Source organism: Kwoniella mangroviensis (genome assembly GCF_000507465.2).
Source record: "Kwoniella mangroviensis CBS 8507 chromosome 1 map unlocalized Ctg01, whole genome shotgun sequence".
In the NCBI taxonomy this organism is placed as follows: domain Eukaryota; kingdom Fungi; phylum Basidiomycota; class Tremellomycetes; order Tremellales; family Cryptococcaceae; genus Kwoniella; species Kwoniella mangrovensis.
The window spans coordinates 8,298,473-8,321,076 of record NW_027062533.1 but is presented as its reverse complement, the minus strand read 5'-3'; the positions used below and the strand labels follow the sequence as shown (position 1 = coordinate 8,321,076).

Here is a 22,604-nt window from a genome sequence, read left to right as displayed (position 1 = left end):
TCTGGATGTTTTATCCACACCAACAGACATCGCACGCCTCATCGGGCGGAGGAGCGTCAAAGCATCACGACAGTAATGGAGATACCGGTGGGAATAACAGGTTAGGCTCGGGCGGAGGAGGAGGATGGGCGAGACATCCATCACATCCATCATTCACTCCTTCAGGTATGCCATTACCTTCACCTGGAGGATACCCATCTCTAGGAGGAGGAGGCGCATTTCCACCTCCATCAGGTGGACATGGAGGACACCATCAGCATTCCAATCACGTTCACCTACACGGTCATGGACAACATCATCCAAGTTTCGGTGGGAACTCTAACCTAGGTGGTGGACTAGGTGTAGCTGGACCAGGATCAGGAAACACCCATGGCCCTTCGGGTTACGGTGGGATGAGTCTTTTTGGAGGTGCTGGGGGAGCAGGTCAACAGAACAGTCCACCTAGAAATGAACCTTCGATGCCATTAACAGCTTTTTGGCAACATCAGCTGTTAAGAGCGGAAGTAAGTCACCCTCTCATATGAGTTTACAAATCGGACTGACGTTTTCTGATGCATCAACAGGCATCCAGACTATCATCATCACCCCATCATCGCGCGAGAGCTGCAGCCATCTCCTCTCGAGCTACCAATAAACCCTCCGCTGTCACAATTACCGATCCCAACAACCGACCCACCTCATCTCAATCAATCGCCTTGAATGGTATTCACCGTAAACAAACCTCACTCTCAGTCACTCGACCAGATTCCGATAGAGGTGTAACTCCCCCACCTCCACCATCGGATCCATCATCTACACCTGGACCAGAACATGCTGATCCCGCTACACCCGCCCAACCTCCTGCACCAAATGATAAAGAAGAAGAGCGAGTTTCTGAGCCATGGACAGGTCTAGACTTGGGTGGTATCAGATTGAAAACACTATCAACCGCTTTATTCTCCTTCGATCACATCACATCCTTATATGTCAACCATAACGCTCTTACCACCATACCATCTGCCATATCCCGATTGCGCCAACTCACCTTACTCGATGCGACCGGCAACGAGCTCACGTCGATCCCACCTGAAATTGGTGTACTATGCAAACTGAAAGATCTGTTACTTTTCGATAATCACCTTACGACTTTACCCTTCGAATTGGGAACTCTGTATCAATTAGAAACTCTAGGTGTGGAAGGCAATCCCTTAGATGATAGGTTGAAGAAGCTGATAGCGGATGAAGGGACGAGTGGACTGATCCATCACATGAGGGATAATTGCCCACCTGGACCTGAACCACCTGAAAGGCATTGGATAGAGATTGAACCGGATATATCATCACCTTCGTCAGGTAAACAAGAATCATTCACAGTCTTGACTTACAATATCCTCTGTCACTCTTTTGCACCCGGAACCACATATTCCTACACCCCAAGCTGGGCTTTAGAATGGGGATATAGGAAACAGGCGATCCTAAATGAGATCGCTCAAGCTTCAGCGGATATCGTCTGTCTCCAAGAGATAGATTGTGAACAGTATGCGGATTACTTCTTACCTGAATTGAAGAGACATGGGTATGAAGGTCAACATTACCCCCGATCCAGAGCTAGGACTATGTCTGCAGACGAACAGAAGGCTGTGGATGGTTGTGCTACGTTCTGGAAGAGTGATCGGTGAGTATGATCAAACACGCAGCAGGAGTGATTGAAACGCTGATTACTGATTCGCTCTGATACAGTTTCCAACTTGTCGAAGCTCAGGTGGTTGAATTCAACCAACTTGCCATAAGCAAGACCGATATGCGTACTGAAGACATGTTCAATCGAGTCATGTCCCGAGATAATATAGCTGTGGTAGCGGCATTGGAATTCAAAGCTTCCGGAGCTAGGCTGTTAGTTGCCAACTCGCATATCTATTGGGATCATCGATATAGGGATGTGAAATTGGTTCAAATCGGAATGTTGATGGAAGAATTAGAAAAGATCGTTGAAAACTTCTCAAGATTACCAGCTAGATTGTCTTCTGATCCTGAATATAACCTTGGACGAGGACCACCCAAATACGAAAGATCAGAAAAAGGTAGAGACATACCTTTGATCATGTGTGTTGATCTTAACTCTTTAAGTGGATCGGCAGTATATGATTATCTGTCGACTGGAGAGATACCGCCAGATCATGAAGATTTCATGGATCATACATATGGTACATACACCAACAAAGGTCTACGACATAGACTAGCATTGAGATCTTCATGCGCGTCATTCGGGGAGATGAAAATGACCAATTTCACACCTACTTTCGATGCCGCTATAGATTATATCTTCTATACCCATAAGACTATGAAGGTGACTAGTGTATTGGGTGATGTGGATAGAGAATATCTGGATAAATGCGTTGGGTTCCCTAACACGCATTTCCCATCTGAGTGAGTTCTACCTCCATCTAATCACTTAACATTCATATCGAAACCATGACATGCTAATTTTATTTTTGAGTACAGTCATATACCGGTATTTGCTCAATTCAGACTTAAAGGTCAATCAGATTCTCATTCTCAGTCTAATGGTTCATACAATCATTAGTCTATATCTCTATTTCATATCTGCCTTTTTTCCCTTATTATAGATTTATATAGTCTATCTCATCTATTCATCGCTCATTTTTTTCTGTTTAGTTTCTAATCGTATCATGTGTGTTGATTTTATCTATATATGATATGGTACGATATTCTCGTTTTTCCTCTTTTACTTTTATCCAAAGTTATAAACATATGTACGAATATATACAAAGAATTGAATACGAGAGGAAATTGAAAGGTCTTTTCTCATCCATTGTATCGTGATTGGCGACGTGGTCAAGAGGAGAAAGCGATCGCTCATGACTTGTAGCATGGCCTATTTTAGCATCCTTGCTGCTTAGCCATACGAGTTTGACCGTACAATCGCTATAGACGTTTGATAACTTGACGTTGCAACACGAATATCCATCCTACTGGCCTCTTGTGAGCTTGTTTGGTTCCGGGATAAAGGTCCGTGAATGATTGACCGAATATGGTAAAAAACCACTTGAATCCACGTGGAGAATGTAGAATCAAGCCACACGTAGATCCCACCCTTCTGATACCTTTGCTCTACTTTACTTATCTTCCTCGCCAATTGCAGACTGAGAAGGAAGTCCGTATCCATCATTCGTCAGAACGGTACACAAGGCTACACCGGTATCAGCACTGTGAAGACTGTTCGACTCTGTCTTTCGCCTTATATTCAGCGCTACGTTCGATCGAAAATCATACGCGTGTAACGAACGCGCTTCTTTCTCCCGGACAATACGAGGGTGAAGTCAAGGGTCGAAACGAGCTCTTCGTCAAGGTGTCATTTTATCATCACCATCGCCATCAATCACAGGGAAACTTTTATGTGTAGAGGCCACCATATACATCTCGACATTGCTATACGACCTTGATGAAGATAGATCAAACAGCTATCGCTGCAACTGTGTAGAGGAAAGATTTCGCATGAGGAACAAACAAAGATCAACGCACGGTCGTCATCAATCATAACCCCTATACAGACAGACCAGACTCACAACGACACAAGTATACATGGGTACAGCATCAAGATGAAATCAATATCAACTTTCCCTCATTCTTCACATTCATCTCATATCGCTTCAGCTTCACCTAACCCACTTCATAATCCCCAATTATCACATGTGTTGGTACCCGAAAGTCCGTTGATCGATCTGACGATGTCAAGTCCTGATCATAGAGGATTACAGGCTGAGACAGCTAGTATAGCTTCTTCTACTGGTACAGGAGTTGAGGGAGTAAGGAGTAGAAGTGGATTGAAGAGGTATGTACTGTACTGTCTTATCATCCTACCTATCCTGTCTTACCCTATTCAACAGAAGGGATTTTGGTGAACGGTCGCCTACTGCTATTGTGCGTCCAAACAGGAATAGCTGACATTCTATTACGTCGGGCTCTGCAGATCAGGATCACATAGACGAGGACCACCCGAACCTCGATTCCTCTCTGATCCATCGCCCGAAAACATCCTTCCTCTTCTTCAAGCTCAGGAATCCCCTAATAATGACGATGATGGCGAGATGGGCAGGGAGCTGAGGACAGGGTTGATTTTGAGGAGAGCACTGAAATTTGGCGTGGAAAGATGTGATTCTGAGTTGATTGGATGGTTAGTTGGCTTAGAAGGAAGATGGGTAAGTGCAGTTGAACCTTAAGAGACACCACGATGCTGATATATTGTATGTGTACTTAGGCGGATATACTTGATGCTCAAGCTCAGCAATTGGAAGATGAAGAAGGATGGGGATTGGTGGGGATGGCAATTCAAGCTTCTTGTGGTAGACAGGAGACTGAAGAATGCGTTAGGATCATCGTCGGTAGATGGGGTTTGGCAGTGGGGCAACGAGGTGGGAGAGATAGAAGTGAGTCTGATCACCTTAAAATCAGCTGCGGAAAATCTTGGAATCGTCAAGTCTCACATGAAGCTGATAAATACATTGCGTGTTGCTCGTAGCCGGATGGACACCTCTACATCTAGCAGCACTGATTTCCACCCCACCACTCATATCCTTCCTCCTATCTCGAGGTAGCTCACCCCACGCTCTGACAAATCGTGGCCTCACACCATTAGATCTCATAGTGGGTATGCCAGATAAAGAGGACGTAGCGTTATTCCTGGAACACGCGACATGTTATGGAGAGTCATCCTCAACTCCTAAGACAGCTACTGCTCTCATACCTCATTTCCCACCAGCCCGTCAAGCAATGCTGGAAAGGCGTCGACGACATGCCACCCTCAAGATGGAGGCTATCGAAAGAGAAGAGAGGCGCAATCGGTTGGAAGTTGAAAGAGAAACTTGGCTTAGAGAAAGAGCGAGGATGGTCGATGTGGATCCAGAGTTGTTGATCAAACCATTGCCTTCGAAACGGGAGAGTAAGACTCCATCGGATGATAGTGGTCTGGGATGGATGGGGTATGAGTTGGATCTCGAAGAGGAAAGAAAGGATGATGATGAGAGTGAATATGGAATGGACGATGACGATTTTGATGTGAGCATGTTATAAGCCATCCTGACATAGCGTACGACACGAAGGATTCATGACTGACGACTTAACGTATGTTTTCTTTTCGCAACTAATCAGGTGAATCAGTTAGACCTGAACTCGAACATGCTGGTATTCTCCTTAACGCACTTACCTATGATCTTCGATATCCTCATCCTGAATTATACACCTGTGTGCCAGCCGCTTCAGAAACGATCGTTGCCCGCCAACGCACTCTATCTGTACGCCAGATTCGCTCATTACAAATGCGACGAAGGATGGTTAGAGGAGTTGATAGAAGGTATAGTGGAAACTATTGAGGAAGGTGTTCATGTGAGCTTGAGATCATCAGATCTGATATACCATGCGCTTCTCTGACATATCTGGCAGAACAATGTCGAAAACCTCGCATACCTTGCGTTTTGGACGTACAACTCGTCGGTCCTGCTTCACCTTCTGAGATCTGACCCGGGTATCAATACTGCTTGTGAGGAGATGAGCTTGTTAGGTATGATGGAGGAGCTGATCAACGCGATCCATGGTAAGCTGGCTTGTAATTGTGAAACGTGTCATGCTCAGCTTATTCGGTGATTAGTCTTCATCATACGAGTCGCCGAGAGACGTATCGACATCTACCTCGATGCTGCAATACTCGACTATGAGACACTGGAAGATTTCAACGATATTCGATTCGAAGGTGAATGGTCTATCTTCAGATCTTTCGCGCCCAAGAAAAAGCGCGAAACACCTCGAGCCGCTTCCATCTTCGCTCCTAGTCCCATTCAAGTCAATAACATCCAGGATTCTCCTGCTTCATCGTCTGTATTCAGCACGCCGCATCGCACACCCAATCGACATCAGTCAATGAGTGATCTTCGACTCGGGGCTGGTACTCCTCGCTCTATATCACATGAATCCAATATCAGTGGTACATCTGGACATTCGCAGACGCCCACCGTGGAAGTCGAAATGAACCCTTCTCGGATAACAGATATTCTCTCTGGAGTTCACCTCATACTCCAGCTATACGAGGTCAATCCCGCCATAGTGGTTCAAGCCTTCTCTCAGATTTTCTTTTGGATTTCTTGCGAGTTATTCAACCGGATATTAGCACAGAAGAAATACCTTTGCCGGACAAAAGCTCTTCAAATCAAGATGAATATCACGGCTTTAGACGATTGGGTACGATCGAACGGTCTCCCGGTCCAAACAGCTACGAAGCACTTAGAACCTGTCAGTCAGCTCCTTCAGTGGTTGCAGTGCCTCTCGCAGATCAAGGAATTCGACACTTTGATCGGTACTATGCAAAATATGAGAGCCATCAACCCATTACAGATGAGACGAGCAGTCAGAGACTACAAGTACGAAGTGAACGAAGGGAAGATGAATGAGGAATGTGGTCAATACCTTGCTCAACTCCAGAAAGATTGGGAGAAACGCAGAGTTCAGTTCAGTGTTCAAGAAGCTGAAAGAAGGAGATCCCATGGATCGCTAATCGATCATTCTTCCAGTCATTCACATGGAGGACCATCGATGTCGGACGTATCTCTGCAAGGTATCATAGACGATTCTACGCCTATCGACGCTTTATTCGACGGTTCAACAGCACTAGGTGAATTCGTACCTCAATCAGCACCCGAATGTCTAGGTGAATTGTTAGATAGTCGATACATGTTACCTTTTGTCTTACCTGATGACGACACGTATCTTATCGCTTCACCGCCCCGAGATGCGGCATATAGAAACTTGTTGTTACCTGCCAGTCCTTTCATATCTGATGGGTCTGGAAGTTCGAGACCGCCTTCCAGATCTAGTTTCTCATCTTCTAGACCTATGGGATGGTCATTACCGAAGCAAAGAAAATTGAGGGAATTACCGATGGATTTCTTCGAATGGCTGAAAGGGAGAGAAACGGATTGTAAATTGAATAGTGATGCTTGGGCATTCAAGCAGAAGAGAACCATCCCATCGACAAATCCGGAAGATAATGAAGATGACCGAAAGGCTACAATTAAAGATATGAGGGATTTACCAAAGAAGATAGAAAGGAAACGATCAATTGAAAAATCACCTACGCCCACACCAACTCGACCCGTCGTAGATACGATCAAAGCTAATGAAATTCAAGTTCAGGTATTATTACCTTCGTTGACTGAGGATGAAGAAAAGACACCTATCACTCATAAGAATGGTGTGGAATTGCCCAGTTCTAGATTAAGAAGTATGAAGTCGATTGAACAACTCAGAGAAACTTCAAAATTGATTCAATTCGATAACCCCTCTTCTTCTTTAGGAGATAGACAACGACTGGGACATGAAAGATCAGAATCGTTCGAACTGAAACTACGGATGCAGAGAAATTCTTCAGGGTCGTACATGTCTCCTATGACAAGTCCGAATCCATCATCTATGAAATCGCCTACTCTCAGCCAAATGTCAGAAAGTTCAGGTGGAAGTGGAAGTGGAGGAAAGAAGAAATGGTGGAAATTGGGTAAGAAATTGAGTACGATCAATCTAAAGGAGGAATTTTCAGTTAATTGGGATAAGGATCAGGATGAAGATAGATTTGACAAGAGGAAGATTAGAGAAGGTAGTGAAGATACCATAGGACCTGGAGGCGGATGGTATAGTCGGAATGAGATAGAGATGAGAACACCTGTTAAAAGCCCCGGTAGTGGAACACCTGGAAGAGAGAGGAACAGCTTTTTCAGTTGAGGAGTTCGATACATCGTAAGAGTGGTTCGTGTCATATAGAGAGGAGATAGATGGTCGTTTCTTAGTTTCCTTTGGTGTGGTCGAGTTGTAACATAGATCCCATCCAGTCCTGTCTTTTGCATCGCATCAGCATTTCTTCTTCTCTTATGCATTGCATCATCCATGTCTCTTCATGTATGTTTGCTGACATGGTATGCATATCCCCAGGAGATGGTGGGACACACGCGTGATTTGCCAATCGCGACTGGGGGAATGGGAATGTTTATGCTTTTAATGTCGATTCCCTAACTTTCGACTTTTTGGTGATTACTACGATCTTAAAACAAACTCGTGATTTCATCTCTTCAACTGTCTCTACCTTTGTCATCCATTGTATCTAAAATAATAATTCGATAACACCGTCATCATCGACATCGATTTAGGAACGATTAGCAAGGTCAGAAAAATATATCAATATCGATGAAGCTGGACGGGACGGAGTTAGACGAATCCTTCTTTGAGCGGCAATAATACGAAAAATACGATTACATTTACAATAATAAACTACTAAACCCGATAAGATGGGCGAAGAAGATACCCCTCTACAGCTATCAGTCAAGGATGAGAAAGATGATATACTAGACATGGTATTAGATTCGCCTTCTATCGTGCAGGTACAGGAAAATACACTTGAAGATCTTTTCAAAGCGGATGAGCAAGATGATAAACCTGAGATACCCATAACCACGACGACTTCTGGGACGGGTTCGCCAAGGTCTGTGATAGGTGAAGAAGATCTCAAATCGCGTACCCATACGCGTGATGATCAACCACAACCTTCTTCTTCTTCTTCTTCTTCTTCTTCGCCTTTTCCTACGATTGGAGGAGGAGGTGGTGGTGGAAGGGGGAGACCTAAGAAAGTGAAAGATGAAAAACCCCAAATACAATTAATAGATGATTTACCTACTGCTTGGGATGAGGCTCACGAGACATTCGTCAGTTTGGATAAATGTCATTACGAGTCTAAAGGATTGGGATTGTCGAGAGAGCAGGATGAGATGATGGTTTGTGATTGTATCTATGATAAGCGTGAGTGATCGAGACTCCTTCCTAAGACTATTGATCATGTTTTCCTTTCCCACGAGCAAGTCTACGAGAATATACAACATATCTCTTTCATGATGTGATGATCTGATATAAGTAGAGATTGTATATGCTGATATATGAACATCAGACGACCCAGACACAGATCCCTGCGGACCAGATTCAGATTGTATAAATAGGGCGTTGTTCATTGAATGTCTGGCTGGGGAGTGTAGAGCAGGTAAACATTGTCATAATCAACAGTGAGTAATCGTTATCTCGTCAACGATGCATTGGCGAATGCATACCACGGCTGACCCAAATTCCGTCTTATAGGTTCAGCAGAAAACAATATGCGAATGTAGAAGTGGTCTTGACAGAGAAGAAAGGTTTTGGATTAAGAGCTGGATCGGACATACCTTCGTAAGTATCACACCTCGAATCCTTCACATCCTCCAAAGAGATCTCTATGAGGAAGGGGATGGCGAGCTCATGATATGCTTTTTTTTTCATCATTCAGGAACACCCTTATATACGAATACATAGGTGAAGTCGTGGCTGAGAAAACGTTCAGAAAGAGGATGCAACAGTATGCGGATGAGGGTATAAGGCATTTCTACTTTATGATGTTACAGAAGGAAGAGGTGAGTCCTGCTGCTGTATCTCAACCATCTCCTTACCATATTTATCCATTCCGAGACTCAACTGGACAGGCCAGGCAAGCCTTACTATGTGAAGCGTTTGCAAGTCATTTGCTTAACAATATACGTTCTTGCAGTATATCGACGCTACGAAAAAGGGCGGTATAGGGAGATTCGCCAATCATTCTTGTAACCCGAATTCCGAAGTACAGAAATGGGTGGTGGGCAGGAGGTTACGTATGGGTATTTTCACCAAGAGGGATGTGATGAAAGGGGAAGAGATAACGTTCAACTATAATGTTGATCGATATGGGTGAGTCCCCCTATCAATTTATCATATATCGACTCAGAACAACACCATCACGATTTCCTGTATCGAAAGGGATCGTTTCAGCTGATACCTCGTTCAGTCATGATGCCCAGATCTGTTACTGTGGTGAACCCAACTGTGTGGGAACGATCGGTGGAAAGACACAAACGGATGTCAGCTTGAGTACGATGAATGATTTATTCCTTGATGGTGAGTTCAAAGACAGTCTGTATTGCTTTGAATCCTCGTCCAGCAAGTGAGGCTGACCCGCTCTACTCCTTACAGCTCTAGGTATTACCGATGAGGTCGAAGCCGGTGGTATGAAGGGGAACAAGAAGAAGAAATCCCGTCAACTCGATGAAGATTTCGTGGTGAGTCCAGCTACCAGGTCTGCTTTGAGGGAAACGCATAGCTGATCGTCGATCAATAGCCTACTCTACGCCCTATCCAAGAGCCAGAAGTACAGAAAGTCGCAGCTGCCATGCGTCAGTCGATGGAGAATAAGACTATGATGTCTAGGTTGTTACAGCGTATAAAGGTGATTGACTTCGTTCTTTGCGTTTCAGCGAGACAAAGCTAACATGAAACCCAGATGACCGAAGAGCCTGCTGTACAGAGGCAACTTGGTAGAATGCACGGTTTCAGTTTGATGAGTATGGTACTGGCCGAATTGGCAGATGACAGGGAAATCGTTCTGCTGGTGAGTAGCTAATTACTCCCACAACTCGTTGTTGGTCTAGCTGATCGAGAGACGTTGCAGGCCCTCGAAAGTATGAGTAAATGGAAATTGCAGATACGAAACAAGATCGAAGATTCCAATATCGAAGAGCCAATTAGGAAATTACAGGATAGTCAGGATGAGGAGATAAGCAAGCTGGCTAAGCAGGTGAGCTGATCTCGTTCTGGATCTATCTTAGAACACCCCATGCTGATGTCGGTGTCAGCTGCTTGAATATTGGTCCACTCTCGAATCATCATACAAGATCCCTCGTGTCAAGAAGCTAGCTACTGTAAGTCAGATTGATAATTAATCATGTGAAGTAAGGCTGATAAGTTGCCGCTCAGCTCGATGCCGAGGACGAAGCTGGTACTACCACGATAGCCGAGGCAGCCTCTCATTCCACATCAACACCCCGTCGTCCCGATGCATGGGAAAACACCACGCAGATTCAGTTGGACATCGCCCCTGTTCGACCTCGTATACCGATCCCTTCATTTCACCGACCGCGTCCTCCGCCTCCTGCACCTGCGCCACGACCTTCCTTGCCCGTATCCCAATCTTCCGATCGGCTGAAACTAGACGCTATCATTGCTCTGGCTCTGGCTCAACAGAACCTTCAATCGGCAGTGTCGAACCCTGCTCCGTCCGAATCCCCCGCTGCTGAGTCTAGTAGATCGGGTAGTATGGCTACAATCGAGGATGATGAGCGTCGGAAGAGGCAGAAGAGATCCCATTATGATTTGAGTGATACTGAGGGAGACGAAGAAGCAAAGAAGGAGAAGAGATTGACCAAACTTGTTGGAGAGGTCGTAGTGAGGAGTATGAGTAAATACAAGGAACAGATGGAACATGATACGTTCAAGAGATATGCCAAGGAGGTGAGTCTACTTTACTGACAAGTGCTTTTCCTGTCCAGAGGTGGTGGTAGCTGATATAGGATAAAATTGGTAGTGTACTGGGATATTAGTGGAGAAAGAGAAAAAGGGACATAGCTATTCGACTTCTCGACATCCAACTTTATCAGAAGAGAAGAAAGCAAAGATGAAAGCTTTTACTAAAGAATTTACCCATAAAGTTCTGAAACGACTGAAAGAAAAAGGGAAATTGCGTCGAATTAATCCTGATCACAATGCTTCGTCTACAACCACTCCAACTTCCACATCTACTTCATCACGAAATAATTTGAAAATCGAAGGTGGTACGATCAATACGCCTACGCCTAGTGGGACGATCATCGAGACGCCTACTGATCCTGAAGGGTCCACAAAGGAAGGTGATTTGTTAGATGATATTTTCGGTAAGGACGATATTGATATCGACATGGAAATGGATATGGATATGGAAGGAAGTCCTTCCACATCGGCACCAGCATCGAGAAAGGAAAGTATGAGTTTGGGAAATGGTGGAAAGAGCCCCGTAGATGAGATCAAGACTGCTCCTGTAGCTGTGAAAAAGATGAATGGAGGATATACAGTCGAGAGATTGGATCTATCTACTTTGGGTAAAGTGAATGGAATGAATCATCATCAACAGCCTAGTCAAACTCCTTCAGATGATCGGATGAATCAGTGAATCAGTGAATAATACAGTCACTACGTTTATCTATGGCTAGTAGAACTATAGTCTAGTATGTAGTCATGAGATTATCATATCTTGTCACATTGTAGATCTAAGAATTTATACTCGACGAGGATGCAACTTGATTGTAATTTGTATTTTGTATCGAACACTAAATACCGGATATTCATGACAAGGAACTACAATCAGATTAAGCAGTCATATGTTATCGAGTATGTGTATGCATCGCACTGTATCTAGGGGATATTCTTGCCGTGATGTTTCAGATGAATCTTGAGCTATGCTCTATGCTTTACAACATATACTCATTCCCAATTTTCCCACCGCTCTAAACCCGTAACGCTCCTCCCCTGGCCTAAAGCATTCACTACACTCTCACTAGAATACACACAATCGTTCAATCCCACTCCTCCATAAGCATTCCCAATCAGACTTAATTTCCCATTCCATCCACCACTCTGTATACTCTCATGTAATTCCCTCAAACGTCGTCCGTGATTTAGAGTATAAGTGGGTATACAATCCCAATGTATCTTGGCTAATTTCAATATCGGCTGTACGTCCTTCAAATGGGGAAAGATACCATTTAAATGCTGTATGGCATTATTGATTAATTCTTCATTCGTCTTTGGTGGAGTTAATTTGGGATCATATGTCGACCAATATGGACCACCTAACATTAAAGTCAACTTGGTCACTCCCTTCACGTCCGTAGAGAGCGGTATAGCGGTAGAATCGAATATCACACCCAACACTCCAAAGGGATTGAGGGATGGTGAGGATCGAGGGATGAGATATCCGAAACCTGCTGGATGGATCTGAGAAGGTGGAAGTGGATAAACCAAGTTGACTACTCCTACCGAGGTATAGGGATTGACGTCGAGGTGAGGGAGTGATTGATTGGGGGTTAGGATTGAGGATAAGGTAGAAGATGATAAGGCAGATATTATATGATCGGTCGTATATTTTCCTTTTGTCGTTTCGATTTCTACTCCTTGTTGAGGTTGGACTGATATACTTTTCACTGATTCTTGAGATTTGATCTCCACATTCCCACTTCTTTGTATTTCTTCATATAGAGTATTCGTCAAAGTGGATAAACCACCTTTCAGTCCGTACAGACTCCATTTCTTACTTTCCTTTCCCAATTCTCCCAACTCTAACTCTTCCTCTTGCCGTGCTTGTTTAGCCTTTCCACCCCTAAGCATGCCTAATACGACACTTCCATATCTCTGCTCTGCATCCCACAAAGAAGGAAAAGCCGATCTGACTGACAGATCCTTTGAGCTCGCGGCGTATATCCCATGAACCATCGCTGAAGCTAGATTCTGAGCTATATCGGGAGAGAACCGCCTAGCGAAAAAGGAATCTACACTTTCGTCTGTGACACCATTGAGTCTAGGTCGGAATGGTTCTTTGAGTGCCGAAGGTAGTAGACCCTTGAGTAATGAGGAATTTGATGATATGAGGGATAAAGGTGAAGTTGGTAAAGCAGTAAGAGATGAGGTAGAAGTATTGAGGAGGTATCGGTTCTTGGCGGCTGGATGGGAGAATGGGATCGGTAATATCGATGAAGTAAGGTTCAATTCTTTTAACTATATTATGGTCACGGTGAACAAATTAGCTATATCTATCACTTCACATAGTTTACAATATGATACGACTAAGTTATCCGAGAGCCACCAAAGATATTACTCACCAACCTCAACATCCCTTTTGCCCCTTCACTACCCCTAGGTCTGATACTCCTAGGTCCACTCTCAACGGTCACTTCCCCCTTTATCATCTCCCTCCTATTATCAGGATTCTGAAATTCAACTTCATGTATGGTAGAGTTGATCCATCCTCCTACTCTATTTGTGGATTCTATCAATGTTATTTTCTGGCCGGAAGTCGAGGAACGAGATAATTTGTATGCGGCTGTCAAGCCTGAGAGACCACCTCCCAGGATTGTTATATAACGGGGACCAGGCATGTCGAGTCTCTTGATTCGGACGGAAGGTACACTAGCGGTGCAACATTTCTTGATGGATGTGATCGCGGTAATAGCAGTGTGGTTTGATGCGAGCTAACAACAAGTAGGAATGCAACAAGAAGAGGATAGAGGATCGATGATTTCTCGATGGACTTTTCAAGTGGAGGTCATTGTCATTGCCATCCCCGGAATCAACCGATCTCATACCATCTAAAATGGGACATGTCATGCATTGTACTTGGAAGTCATCATAATAATTCGTATAGCGTAAAGTAAGTAAAACACATGAGACGACGATATAAACAGCATTGATATGATCTATAACACAATTGTCAAAGAAAGGAAATTACTTCTCGAACAACCACTGAATGAAAAAGAAAGAAAGAAGTACAACGAATGATGATTATACACATATACTTCACCTTGCAATGTCCTTATCACACGATACCGTGCTTCTACTTCCCGTCTCATCCTCCTTCTGTCTTCTCCTATTTACCTTATCTTAGCCAACACGCCCATACCATCACCGAACCCTTTTCCAACCTCACTCTTACTTTTCTGGAAAGCATTCCAGAACCTTAACGTCTCATCCCCTGCTCCAGTGACGATCGTCTGACCATCAGGACTCATAGCGAGGTACAACACCCTGTAAGTGTGTCCCGTGAGAGTGGCTATCTGAGTCATCGAGGGGTACTTCCATATATGAATCTGGTTCGATACGGGTCCACCGGAATAACCATGGGTTGATACGAGTTCGTTTGAGTTTCGGGACCACATCAGATTACATACCTATACCATAGAGCAGAATGTCAGCTAAGCTTATGGTACAATATAAAGTGGAAAGGGCGGACTAGGACTAACCTGCGATCCAGTATCATATTCACTGACCAACCCTCCAGTCAAACTATTCCAAAATCTAATTTTCTTATCTGCCGTACCACCTCCACTAGCCAATAAACCTCTTTGATGGGGATTCCAAGCGATCGCTTTCACAGCCGCACGATGTTCGCCAAACCTCCACGTCGGTTTATTATCCGTTCCTCCCCATACAAACAACTTATTATCGTTTCCTCCAGAAGCCAATTGATCCGTATCTGGATTCCATCGCAATCCACATACCTCCTGTTTATGATGTCCGGCCAATTTCCTTATATAATGTTCTGGGATTCGCGTATCTCGATGTAAGATCGTTCGATCTCTCGATCCAGATGAAAGGATATGTGAATTCCATGCGAGGGCACCTACTCGACCTGTATGACCTGACATCGTTCGGATTCGCTTGCAATATTCTGCATCCCATATTTCGACTAGACCACTATTCGTCCCAATGGCTAATGTACTTCCCTAAAAGTCGAAGTAAAACAATACAGATGAATTGCAGATCGTGTCAATATAATAAACGCGAACTCACTTTATTCGTCCACTCTAGACCTGTGACTGTATCATCTATTGATGCACCATCAGAAGCGACTCTAACGAGATCACAAAGTTTGGTAACTTTGCTAGTCTGAGCACTCCAGAGGTAGACGCATGAATTGAGTCCCACTCCAAGTACATTCGAGGCTGACCATGAGACGAGATTCAGGTAGAAATCGTCCTACTCACTCATGGATCAGCTGATGTGATTGTAAAAATAAGAGGCATATACTAGCTGTACTCACGGCTAATTCAGGTGCATCGAGCACTTTGAAAGGTGTTTTGGCAATTGATCTAATCTCTTTTCTCGGACTAAGTAACATTCTTTGACTTTCTTTTCCTACTGGACTGAGACTGTATGCAGGGTGGTTCATATCATCCAGACTATCCACTCCTAGTCCAGTCACACCACTTAGACCACCGTTGATTCGGATCGTACCGGGTGAGGTGAAATTGAGGATTCTTTTCTTGGTAGGGGTAGAAGGTGATCCATGGACCGCATTTCCTCCTGGTGGAGGTGAGAAGGCCGATCGTCTACCTGTCGAATTAGGTGGGGATGCACCTGGACGGGTCGTACCGGATGTCAAGGCAACTTGGGATTGATGAGCTCGATGATGAGATGAACTTGGTCCTGCACCTGGTGGTCTGCCGTGTCCTGACGTAGGAGTTGACGGAGCGTGCATGGGTAAAGGTGGAAGTGTAGCTGCAGGTGACATCTCTCTACCCCTCTCTCCACTCGATGTAGCGGCAGGAGGAGGATAGTGATGGGAAGGAGTGTCCCCCGCACCTGATATAGGGTAAGAATGGGAGTTATGGGTTGGAATGTTACTGGTATCGAATGTCATGGGTTGTCTGAGTTGTTGATGTCGTGTTCGACTACGTGATTGAGCCGGAGAAGATGTTCGAGATGATGATTGTGACGGAGGAAAGAGTTCGGTTTTGAGCAATTGGGTGAAGGTTGCATTTGCTTCTTCTACAGGTGATATCTCACGAGAATCAGTAAAGCCAAATGCATGAGAAACCAGGAATGCGATAACTTCACAAGTCAAACTTACCTCTTCTCACGTCACCATCAAAAGCCTGAGGACCACTTCTCCTTCTCCCTTTGACCTTGCCCACCATCTGTCCGGTCACACCATTAGCATCAGCAGTAAGTTGGTATGCAGCATGTATATCGCTTCCGTCTCTTGTGGGGATGAACCTATGGAACAGCAGACATGAAGCGTCAGCACACCTGCATCTTACCGCGTTTTGTCAATCATTGAAAGATTTAATCCAATCCGAGGATCTCTCCTTTTTCTCAAGCTATTAAGAGGAGAGTAAAACGCTGTAAACATACCTATCGCCATATTCTCTTACCACGCCTTTACCCTTTCCCACATTCGCACCCATACTCATTGGACTAGCTCTGGGTGAGGCAGACCCATTTCTCATTGGACTGGTGATATCCCCGAACACATCTCCATCAACCACTTTCCCATTCGATCGAAGGTCGTATCGTGGTGAACCAGGTGAAGGAGGGTAAGGTACAGATGATCTGATCCTTCTTGAAAACTCTGTATCATATATCGACATCTTGTCTTGTACTATATTCTGATATGTCGATGTAAAGGAGGAATGATGATTGTGTTATATTACTCGAGTGAGTTACGAAGCAAAGGATGGTGACGTTATTGCTAATGATGATGATGGTGATAGAATTGAGTATCAGTCTGAATCCAGCAGACCTCTTCTTCTTTCTTCTTATGATTATATGTATCGTATCGTGTCGTGTCGGAATAACAGCGAGTGAAACGGAAGGAAAGGGAAATGTAAAGACGTGAGTGTCTTTGAGAGTTTGAGATATGATGGATGTTTCTTTGTTGATTCACTTCCACCGTCTTGTCTTGTCTTTGTTGTTGTTGTTGTTTCGGAAATCTAGGGTAATTCGAAGGTGGAGGAAGGGATAGTGAGGAATGGTGTGATGGCGGAAATCCGTATATTGTAACAACAGTGTTCTACAATCCTGACAGGTGCAACGGGTAGTAGGGAGAGGATGGACGGGGTGTGATGATGAGGGGAAGTGAAGTACAAAAGGATGATGATGTTGAGTGAGAGATGAGGATGAGAACGTGAATGACCCATTTTACTTGAGCGTGCCTCCCCCGATCATCAACAACTCATCCAATCACCAACACACATAAATGGGTAACATAAACAGGGAAATGACAAATTTTAGTGCTTCATCACGCAGATGCTATACATATCATCCATACCCCTATGACTGTCGGACACTGCACAAGGGCAGATGCAGATGCATACAAAAAGCGTTGGAATGACGCACACACCTGACAGAAACAAGCTAATCAAAGAACAGGCCGTTCACTTGTTTTCCAAAGAAGGAGACAACCATCTCTCAAATCGCAGATAGGGGATGAGGTTGACGCCCGTTGACACACAATAGCTTGTTCAAGTATAATAACGACTGAGCTCGTGTGCCTCGCCAACAATTCATAGTCAGGTGTTTGCTCTCATCACTTCTCCCTGCTCGCAATGTTTGCAACCGATTCCTCTCCTCATTGCAATCACACACAATCTGGCACTTCGAGAAATCATAAAATCCATCTCTCTTCCACAATACAAAAGACTTCCCACACTGGATACCCAAACTATTTCTAACACGAATGATAATTTGTTTAAGCAGCGTGCTTGACCTTTCGGAGTTGGAGTTTTCTGTTGTAGAACTATGAAGCGAAAGCGCAATCAGCCAATTATACTAAACAAGCTTCATCATTTACAATAATATTGATTACTCACCTCCAACTCCTTACCCTCAAGGATGTAACCATCAGCTCTACCTGATTGACCAGGTCTGGAAGTGATGATAGCGAGTAATCGACCGGCTCTGAATTGTTGTTCGAGGAGGGGATCAATCTTGGCATCCTTCTTTCGTTCTTCGAGGACTCTCTTGACGTGGTTGGATTGTTTCACCTCAGCCTTCTCTTCAGTGGCAGCAGCGTTCTTGCTAGCTCGGGAGACGGGTTGAGCGTACTATATATTTCACCACGAAATATCAGTAACAGTCATGTGATAAAGTAGAGATAGGTGACCACTCACGTGAGCTTCGTACCATTGTCTGAAAGGAGTGGCATCAACGTCGACAACAGCAGATTTTACGAGGGTTTGGGTTCGGAGCAACTCGTTGTTGGTGGCGTTGTATCGCTACGTGAGGTTGAAAAGATTAGCAACGATCATCGTTGACGAGGTATAGTTTCCATGTCATGATCCTCTGCTTCTGCACTTCCCTCATCCCTTCCGCGACGTTCGACGTCGTTCACATACATTCCATCGCCATACCGTGAAAGAGGAGGAGCAGATACTCACAACAGTCAACAATCTAGTCTTTCTAGTAACATGTTCGGAACCCCAAGCAAAGTTTCCAGAGTCCAATCGGAGAGCTCTGTACTTGGTGTTACCACCTCGAGTTCGAACCTCGTGGATCCTCTTTGAAGAGTCGAGCTTGGTCATGGCAGGTTGTCTACCCAACTCAAACTTTCTCTTCTTTCGGCTACACAATACCCAAGCATATCAACACATATCCTTTTTCCCTTCCATTGATTCTTAGTTGTCACTCACTAGTGGGCTCTTCGAGCACCGGAAGCAGAGCGCTTGTGGCGCGAATCACGAGTAATACCCATTCTACGATGAATTAGCAACTTATATTAGCAAAGGTTCCTTGATGATTTGTTGTTTGAGTGTGTATATCCCAAGTAGCGATGATTGTTTGGAAAATTTCTCCTTTATTCTGTTCTACTATTCTCCTTTTCCCTTCGTTCTTTTGTCCTCCTATAATCCTAGTCCTACTGTGATATCGCTACTTGGGATGATACGTTGATGTTGATATAGGTGTATACTCACTTGAATGTTGATGGCTAAAGAAGAAAGAGAAAGAGCAGTAGTGAACTTGAAGATTTCAAGTAATATGGATGGATGGTGTGCAGTGCGTAGAGTGCAGAGTGAGGATCCCAACCATGCTAGGGTCAGCAGCATACTGTGGTCTGTGTGCGGTGAGAGAGTGTTGCTGCTATGGGTGGAGGAAACGGAGTGAGGCGGAGTGATGGATGGGTGAGAGGATGTGGCATATCGGACTTAGGTGATAAAAGGAATAAACGCCGATGTTAACGTACCTCGTAGCACGGTGAGCTCATCTCGACCTCGTGCAGGTGATCATGATGCATACTCATACTGGTTAAATTGCATTCCTGGACTTCTGCATATACATGTGTAGTATATGTATGTATACTCGAGCATCCTCTCTCTAGTCCGTCTGTATGAGAATCATGCATACACCATAACTCCACTAAACCTCCATCGCATTATCCAGAGGAATGCCAAATTCTGAGTCAAATATCAAACATCTCCGCCCATCTACCTACCTCCCCCGCAGATCCTTTCATCCCCTCCTCATCCCACCACCCTCTCACGAAAGAATATCTATCAACATACAATGAGGCTATCTCGCCGAAAACCTTCTTCGTCTTTGTTATATACACTTTGATCGATCTCATCAAATCTTCTAATATCTCTTGATCCTGTTTCTGGTTATGTAAATCACCTGTGATGGTGAGGAAAGGTATTAAACCATTCAAAAGTTGACCGAAAGAAGTTATATACCAATTCAATATATTCCAATTCACTTCACCTCCTTCCAGCACCACACTTACCCCATCAGACAATAATGGTAACTTACTTTCACTGACCATTGATGATTCATCTTTCAGGATAGTTCGTTCATTGACTAACGCTTCTAGTATGATTGAAAGTGGAATTAACAAATTCAAAGGATTCAACACCCCCTTTCCATCTGGGATGTTATCTAAAGCTCTTTCTTTCGGTATCAACGAATTTAATGTATCCAATAAATGCTTAATCACCTCTTCATCCCCACTACTACCTAAATATATCCCACTAGAAGGATTGTCAGAGTAAGTTGCAGGATGAGTTGTCGAAGTTGATATTGATCGTTTATGAGTATGTGAATTTGAATGAACAGCTGAATCAGATATCGAATGATGTAATTTGGCTTCACCACCTGGAATAAGTGATTGGGGTATTTGGATTTGGTTGAATGATAAACTTCTTCGAACTGATACGTCCTCATGCAACTGTCCAGAATGAGCTGGTTGAAAATCAGGACGGGGTTGGGACCGAAGAATATTGGAGATAGAATGATTCTTCCCGTGCCTATGCGGCGTTCTACTGATGTAGTGATCATGACCCAATCCATGTACATTAGGTTTCTTGCCCTCTGAAGAACTCCTAGTGATCACAACTTGTTGGGTGTATGGTTGGTTCGATATGACCCGAGGAGGAAGGTTATTGGGTATATATGGTAATCCATAAACAGGCTGAGGAGGAGATCTCACCGGATGATTAGGTGGTATCGCAGGTTGAGCAGGAAAATTAGGAGTAGAACGTTTGATTCCCATACTCATACCCATCAGTTCTTGATGTCCCACTTTACCATTTGTAGGTAAAGAAGGGATTAGTCCGCCGTCAAGGAGAAAGTCGAGTGAAGGGTGGTTTGCCATATTGCCACTATATAGTCTGGTGGATATCGTAGGAGATAGTAGTGCGATGGCCATTTACTTATTTATGGATGGAAATATGACCAATACAAGTCTTCTTCAACAAGGAGGTATACAAGGTTAGTGTATCATATCAGTCATTCCTCTGTGATGACCACTATGAGAAATATCCTTTGTTCGTGGTATGACTTTGCGAAGGATGCCTTTGAACGATGTTTATCAAAGGACAAGGTGGATGGTGGATGATCGTGGTGTTCACCCGAAGGGATCAACAAAGATGCCATCTATAGCAATTGCATTTGACATACCACATACTATACCCTACTCGCATTCGCATATCTAAGTCGCATATTTAGATCTCAATCCCATAATTCTTTCTATACTCTTTGATATCCTCCAACTCCTTAGTATATCCCCCTTTCTTCTCAAGGTAAGCAATGATATCCTGTAAATTCAAAATAGGTTCAATCGGAACACCAAATTCCTCTTCAACCTCTTGGACCGTCGACTTGTCTCCTGTACCTCTCTCTTGTCGATCAACAAGTTGCACAACTCCGACGAGGGTGGCTTCAGGTTGAGATTTGATGATTTCGATGGCTTCTCTGATGGCCGTACCTCTAGTGAGGACATCGTCGATGATGACGATTCGACCTTTGAGTGGCGACCCGACGAGAACACCTCCTTCGCCGTGCTGTGAATAGGTATATACGTTATAGTCGATTGAATGATTAGTCAGTTAGAATGAGGGGAGTAGGTGATAGTAAATTGTAATAAATGGAATAGATAGTAGTGATTTGTAACAAGGGGAGTAGAAGATAACAAAAACAATCAGTACAGCCATTCTCTCGTTAACGGTTGAAAGATAAACCCACATCCTTCTTCTCCTTCCTATTATATGCGAATCCTACTTCCCTTCCTGCTCTACTCAGGTCTACCGCTGTGATAGCAGCCAACGCAATACCCTTGTATGCCGGACCGAACAACACGTCGAATTCGGGTATACGGGATGAAGTGAGGATCTTGGCGTACGCTTTGGATGTGGAAGAGAGGAGGGATCCAGTGTAGAGGAGACCGGCGTTAAAGAAGTATGGTGATTTTCTGTGTTGGTGAAGTGATACCAATTCAACATTTGGTTAAATAGAGTATGAAGCAGGTATTCAATTGAGTAAGATCGAATGATGAGATAAAATGAATCATCGAATTATGATAATGAACGTACATCAGCTCAAATAATACATTTGAAACCGGTAAGATAGATAACTCACCTTCCCGACTTCAAGGTGAACTCTCCAAATAACAATACCCCATGTTCAATAGCAGCTTCGATGAATGCTATTTTCTCTTGGTTGAGTTCCCTTGCGGCGGACATTGTGGTTCGGGTGGTAATTGATTGATCATCGTGAAAGGGAGAGGAGAAGAGAAGAGAGAAGGAGAAGGAGAGGGAGAGGAAAGAAGGAGAAGGAAAATAGGAATTGATACAAGGAGAGGGGAAAATCGTTATCTCTCGATCGAAACGTCCCTCCACTTCTGAATCACTCTCAGACAATAACAGCGTAGGAGGATGTCACAA

General features: G+C 44.1%; 8 protein-coding genes across 8 annotated transcripts; 3 read left to right on the top strand and 5 right to left on the bottom strand.

Moving 5' to 3' along the window:
• Window positions 1–5: 5 nt before the first annotated feature.
• Window positions 6–2,563, top strand: I203_103144 (uncharacterized protein; the record flags this gene model as incomplete). The annotated part of the gene is made up of 4 exons (XM_019150727.1): window positions 6–503; window positions 564–1,654; window positions 1,720–2,406; window positions 2,482–2,563. The coding sequence occupies 4 exons, from the start codon at window positions 6–8 to the stop codon at window positions 2,561–2,563; spliced, it is 2,358 nt and encodes a 785-aa protein (XP_018999954.1).
• Window positions 2,564–3,599: 1,036 nt separating this feature from the next.
• On the top strand, window positions 3,600–7,764 carry I203_103143 (uncharacterized protein; the record flags this gene model as incomplete). The annotated part of the gene is made up of 7 exons (XM_065517242.1): window positions 3,600–3,832; window positions 3,971–4,199; window positions 4,259–4,427; window positions 4,520–5,055; window positions 5,149–5,382; window positions 5,440–5,590; window positions 5,645–7,764. 7 exons carry the CDS (start codon window positions 3,600–3,602, stop codon window positions 7,762–7,764), a joined length of 3,672 nt encoding a protein of 1,223 aa, XP_065374060.1.
• A 560-nt stretch (window positions 7,765–8,324) lies between these two features.
• On the top strand, window positions 8,325–12,070 carry I203_103142 (uncharacterized protein; the record flags this gene model as incomplete). Its single annotated transcript, XM_019150729.1, has 13 exons — window positions 8,325–8,832; window positions 8,978–9,089; window positions 9,163–9,249; window positions 9,347–9,470; window positions 9,605–9,780; window positions 9,878–9,987; window positions 10,063–10,148; window positions 10,208–10,315; window positions 10,370–10,477; window positions 10,538–10,663; window positions 10,722–10,787; window positions 10,843–11,376; window positions 11,450–12,070. The coding sequence occupies 13 exons, from the start codon at window positions 8,325–8,327 to the stop codon at window positions 12,068–12,070; spliced, it is 2,766 nt and encodes a 921-aa protein (XP_018999956.1).
• A 311-nt stretch (window positions 12,071–12,381) lies between these two features.
• I203_103141 (protoporphyrinogen oxidase) lies at window positions 12,382–14,051 on the bottom strand (the record flags this gene model as incomplete). Its single annotated transcript, XM_019150730.1, has 2 exons — window positions 12,382–13,671; window positions 13,776–14,051. 2 exons carry the CDS (start codon window positions 14,049–14,051, stop codon window positions 12,382–12,384), a joined length of 1,566 nt encoding a protein of 521 aa, XP_018999957.1.
• A 492-nt stretch (window positions 14,052–14,543) lies between these two features.
• I203_103140 (uncharacterized protein) lies at window positions 14,544–17,042 on the bottom strand (the record flags this gene model as incomplete). The annotated part of the gene is made up of 6 exons (XM_019150731.1): window positions 14,544–14,840; window positions 14,913–15,395; window positions 15,463–15,648; window positions 15,713–16,440; window positions 16,523–16,668; window positions 16,807–17,042. 6 exons carry the CDS (start codon window positions 17,040–17,042, stop codon window positions 14,544–14,546), a joined length of 2,076 nt encoding a protein of 691 aa, XP_018999958.1.
• Window positions 17,043–18,142: 1,100 nt separating this feature from the next.
• On the bottom strand, window positions 18,143–19,144 carry I203_103139 (40S ribosomal protein eS8; the record flags this gene model as incomplete). Its single annotated transcript, XM_019150732.1, has 5 exons — window positions 18,143–18,190; window positions 18,264–18,497; window positions 18,564–18,668; window positions 18,831–19,014; window positions 19,083–19,144. 5 exons carry the CDS (start codon window positions 19,142–19,144, stop codon window positions 18,143–18,145), a joined length of 633 nt encoding a protein of 210 aa, XP_018999959.1.
• Window positions 19,145–19,849: 705 nt separating this feature from the next.
• I203_103138 (uncharacterized protein) lies at window positions 19,850–21,037 on the bottom strand (the record flags this gene model as incomplete). The annotated part of the gene is made up of 1 exon (XM_019150733.1): window positions 19,850–21,037. The coding sequence occupies one exon, from the start codon at window positions 21,035–21,037 to the stop codon at window positions 19,850–19,852; it is 1,188 nt and encodes a 395-aa protein (XP_018999960.1).
• Window positions 21,038–21,386: 349 nt separating this feature from the next.
• Window positions 21,387–22,403, bottom strand: I203_103137 (orotate phosphoribosyltransferase; the record flags this gene model as incomplete). The annotated part of the gene is made up of 3 exons (XM_019150734.1): window positions 21,387–21,725; window positions 21,907–22,132; window positions 22,300–22,403. 3 exons carry the CDS (start codon window positions 22,401–22,403, stop codon window positions 21,387–21,389), a joined length of 669 nt encoding a protein of 222 aa, XP_018999961.1.
• Between the last annotated feature and the right edge of the window lie 201 nt (window positions 22,404–22,604).